This window comes from Ursus maritimus, unplaced genomic scaffold (genome assembly GCF_017311325.1).
Source record: "Ursus maritimus isolate PB19 unplaced genomic scaffold, ASM1731132v1 scaffold_750, whole genome shotgun sequence".
Classification (NCBI taxonomy): Eukaryota; Metazoa; Chordata; class Mammalia; order Carnivora; family Ursidae; genus Ursus; species Ursus maritimus.
The window spans coordinates 1-4448 of record NW_024426942.1 but is presented as its reverse complement, the minus strand read 5'-3'; the positions used below and the strand labels follow the sequence as shown (position 1 = coordinate 4448).

Here is a 4448-nt window from a genome sequence, read left to right as displayed (position 1 = left end):
CTCCATCCCAGGACCCTGGGATCATGACCTGAGCTGAAGGGGACTAAGCCACCCAAGCACCCCTTCTTGCCTTACTTTCTTAAGAAATGTTAATTTTATGTGTTGTGAGTGTTTTTGCATGCTTTAATTTGTAAGTGGAATTAAATCCAAGGAAAATTGAATTTTAAGTAACCTTACAGCAGATTTAATTGCTCAGTCCCTATCATCTTCCAGGTTAATTTGACAAGCACACTTTAACTGCTTGTCCACAAGTGTTTTTGGCGTGAAATTGTCAGATGGCTTGGTTCTGAATTTAGCCTTGTATTTTCAGAGCTGTGCAGCTTCAGTATCTTTATGTAAACTTAATTCTCGGCCTTTTGTCAGGATGTCAAGGTAGTTTCTGTGTTTCCTCATACAGAGCACTGTGAATAGTCAGAAACAGGAGTTTGAGCTGTCGAACTGACTGGATTTTGTGTAAGGTATTCAGAATTAAGCTGGTATTTGTGAGTAGGCCCAGGCAGACTCTTGGCACCTGTAAGGGCTCCGAGTTCGGGCAGTGGAGGGGACTCAGGAGGAGGCTTTGTTTTGACAACCACTTAATGTACCATGCGGAGTTTTTGTGAAGAGTAGCGTGTGCAGATTCTTTGTTCAAATATTCAGCTGAACACTTCTTGTTGAGACTGTTATGTTTGTCCGTATTAGATGGAGAACACTGAATCAGGATAAACGGATCAGACAAGGTCATACTGAGCAGGTGTAGCAGGATGGCGGTAAGAGGTGCTCAGGAGCAGACCGTGGGCCGGAAATGAGAGAGGGGCAGCGACTGTGTTGGGAAGGAACCTTGAAACCCTCTTTGAGAGCTGACGACTAGGAGAGGCCTGTGAGCATGGAAGCCTGGCACTTCAGTAGTGATGTTGAAGTGAGGGGCGGGACTGATGAGAAGGCGCAATCAGAAGTGGAGTGAAGCCTTTGGAATTCAAGTGTGTGACTTCGTTATCTTGATGATGAGTTTCCACTTACAGGTGTCCCAGGGGTTCTGCTAAGACATGCCCAGTTGTCCCCTCTTCTTTGTCTGCAGTTACTGACTTTCTGAGGAAGCACCGGCCAGAATAGCTTGCCCTGGTATCGTCATGGGTGACCATTTTCTCTGTTGTTTCTTTTTCAAGGAGATCTCTTTGCTGCCACCTTCCTCATTAAGAATGGGGCCCTTGTCAATGCTGCTACGTTGGGTGCCCAGGAGACACCGTTGCACCTTGTGGCCTTGTACAGTGCAAAGAAACACTCGGCAGACGTGATGTCTGAGATGGCCCAGATCGCAGAGGCCCTTCTGCAGGCTGGTGCCAACCCCAACATGCAAGACAGCAGGGGCAGGTAAGTGGGGTCAGACGGCCTGCTCTTAGCGCTGTTTCTGGAATGGTGTTTTATGGTGGCACATAACTAGCAGACAGGGGCTTATTATTCAGTCTGATTCTCATTGAAGTCACAGACATTGGTTTGTTAGACAGATGAGAGGCATCTGGGGAAATCATTTCCGTGCTGGGAACTGAGGTCCATGGATTTGTAAGCAGTTTCTGTCTTGTTCCGGTGCTCACTGGTCCAGCTCCTCCAGGGGAACTTTGTCCTGGCATCTTTGTCAGCTGGTGGGCTACCGTGAAGAAGGGGTGCACTCCATCTTAAGACAGTCTGTTGTGTTTCCGTGCGGTCTGGTTGTTGGGAAGTTCTCTGCACTAAACCCAGTTCTCACTACGCGTGAGTCCTGCAGCTTCCGTTGGCGCTCTGCAGAGCGTGCGTCTTCCCCCACAGCACCTCTGACAGCAGTTGTCGTGTTCCTCTTGCCTCTTCCCAGAAGTACCTTGTTGAGGATCCCTTGTGGTTTAGAGTCTACGAAAGGGCTGTGTCTCTTTGGGGCAGCAGTGTGGGAGGCACAGAAGGGGACCTCCAGCAAGTGGGACCCCCTTTCTGTAGTCACAGCTCAGTATTTTATAGCTTAGAAAAGCCTCTCACGAATTAAGAACAGAGTTCTGTGCAGTTGTCAGAATAGGAAAATAGATGCGTGTGGAAGGATTCTGCAATTAATATGGGTCTCTGCGAACTCTCATTATCACATGATAATTACTTTATTTCCCCAAATAATTGCATCCTTTTTATCTTCTGTCGAATCTTTAATTTGACTTTCTCCAGCTGCAGCACCCACTGGCGGCAGGTGCCTCTGAGATGGGTGCCGGCCGGGGGCGGGGGGGCTCCTTCAGGGCACGTGAGTGCAGGGCAGTCAGAAGCCCCTTCCGTCGGTCCCTGCCTGTGGCCACGCTGTGTTTGAGCATAACCCAGAGTTACAGGAAGACAAACATTTGTTTCCAGAATTGTGGAGGCGCGATGGGGAAAGCAGGTGTACGCGTGTAGCAAGTGCTGTTTAAGAACATGAGTAGATACTCAGTGTCAGCGTTTAACCGGAGAGTCTTTTATGCATCTCTTCCTTTTGTTGGTTCTTGTCCTTTTGGCCACCGGTTAAGTGGTGACATAGAGGCAACTCCATTTTCGTTCTTTGATCCTTGGTCGTGATTTTGGAAAGCTGTGTGCCAGGACTCAAAGAGACACTGGTGCAGGAACCGGGGTCTTGTGCGTCGTCCTGGCCCGCGCCTGTCCTGGGCTGACCCTCTTCTCTCTCGTCCGTAGAACTCCCTTGCACGTGTGCATCATGGCCAGGAATGAGCACGTGTTCAGTCAGCTGCTGCAGTGCAAACGGTACGCACGTGGAGCGGTGGGAAGGCGGTTGGGAGGGTGGGATGATGTGTGAAAAATTACTGTTTTAAAATGTCTCCTAGTGCTGTAAGTTTTAGTGAGTAAAAGTCAGGTGAAAAATTGTCATTGAGAACGTGTACAAAGAGAAGACGAGGCCGTTGGCACTGCAGTGTCCGCAGAGGGTTGTACGTGCTGCTGGCCTTGCTGCTGCATTTCAGGCTGGATCTGGAGCTGAAAGACCACGAGGGCAGCACCGCTCTGTGGCTCGCGGTGCAGTACGTCACCGTGTCTCCCGACCACTCGGTGAACCCCTTTGAAGACCTCCCGGTGGTGAATGGGACGTCATTTGACGAGAACAGCTTCGCAGCCAGACTCATCCAGCGAGGGAGCAACACGAACGCGCCGGACGCCGTCACAGGTAACACGCGGGCCCCCCAGAGCTGGGCTCAGCGTTTTTACCGAGAAGTTAGAAACCGAGTGGCATAGGGTTATGAGAACTCGTCTGTGCTTTTCACTGTGGTAAAAGCCGGGGTTATTTTTTTAATCTTATGCTTTAAGAACTTCAGCCAGACTCCGAGTCTGTCAGGCAGAAACACGTCCATTTACTTGGTGCAGTGGGCTTCGGAACCCCTTCTACACTCTTAAAAATTATATCCCCAAGAATTTTGGTTTTGGTGGGTTATAGCTTCAATATTTAACATTTTAGAAATTGAAACTGAGGCATTTTTAAAAGATGTATTAATTAAGTCAAAAAATGACAGACCATTATATGTTTAACATGTAGCATTTTTTATGAAGAATGATGTTCAAACCAAGATTAGTTGGAAGAGTGACTGGTTTCTTGTATCTGCATCTGTATTCAGCCCTTTGAGAGGAGTTGTGTCGGTTGAACTATGTGAAGAAAACCTACCCTCGCACGGTCTGCAGCTGGATGTGTGTTTCTTAGGTTCCGTAGCAAGCAGAATTGACCACGTGATAGTTCAGAGTCAGTTGCAACGTGGAGCCTGAGCCCGTATCAGGAGCTCTCCATACTCTGTTGTATGAAAACCCACGGTCCGTGGACCTTTTCTCCATACATGATTTTATCACATCATGACTTGATTATCTGAAAAATACTGGTTCACCACTGATCTCATCAGAAAACTCTCCCAGTGTTGATAAGCTGTCAAATTGCGGTTTTGGATAAAAGTTTTCCAAAATCCTGATACTCACTTGTAAGATCCAAGTTCTATCATTCGGCGCAAATATTGCCAGTTGTTTTTCTTAAAGAGATAGGCTCACGTTGTGCATTTTCAGGAAGATGTCTGTAGATACTCATGCTTGAATAACCAGTGTGTTAATCAGTCCTTCTTTCATAAACGTGGTGTTCCACGAAGAAAACGGCCGCCTGAACAGTGGCTCTCGGGCCTTTCCCAGAGACGGCTGCGAGGCTTCCTTGCGTGGCGGACGCAGTTTGCTCATGCTACTTACTTTGTCACACAGACATTTATCTTATTTTATGTATGTATTTCTTTCTTTTGTGCTTTTTTAAAATCAGATTTTTATTAAAGTCCTAGCTGTTTTCTAAATGAATATCCTTTTATTGGCTTTTCCCAATTACAAATGAAATGTCACACAGAGCTCTAAAAGGACAGGTACTCGTTGGAGTTTAAGAACTTCAGTAATTTTTGCTGCTTTATCAAGAAACTGCCCTGTTTTGGGGCGCCTGGGTGGCACAGCGGTTAAGCGTC

At 47.4% G+C, this 4448-nt stretch overlaps 1 protein-coding gene across 1 annotated transcript; it reads left to right on the top strand.

Annotated features, from left to right (window-relative positions):
- Positions 1-1145: 1145 nt before the first annotated feature.
- LOC103679901 (rabankyrin-5-like) lies at positions 1146-4290 on the top strand (the record flags this gene model as incomplete). Its single annotated transcript, XM_008709424.1, has 4 exons — positions 1146-1350; positions 2653-2721; positions 2937-3136; positions 3582-4290. Coding segments are annotated over 4 exons (482 nt in total), but the record flags the coding sequence as incomplete, so codon positions are not given.
- Positions 4291-4448: the final 158 nt, after the last annotated feature.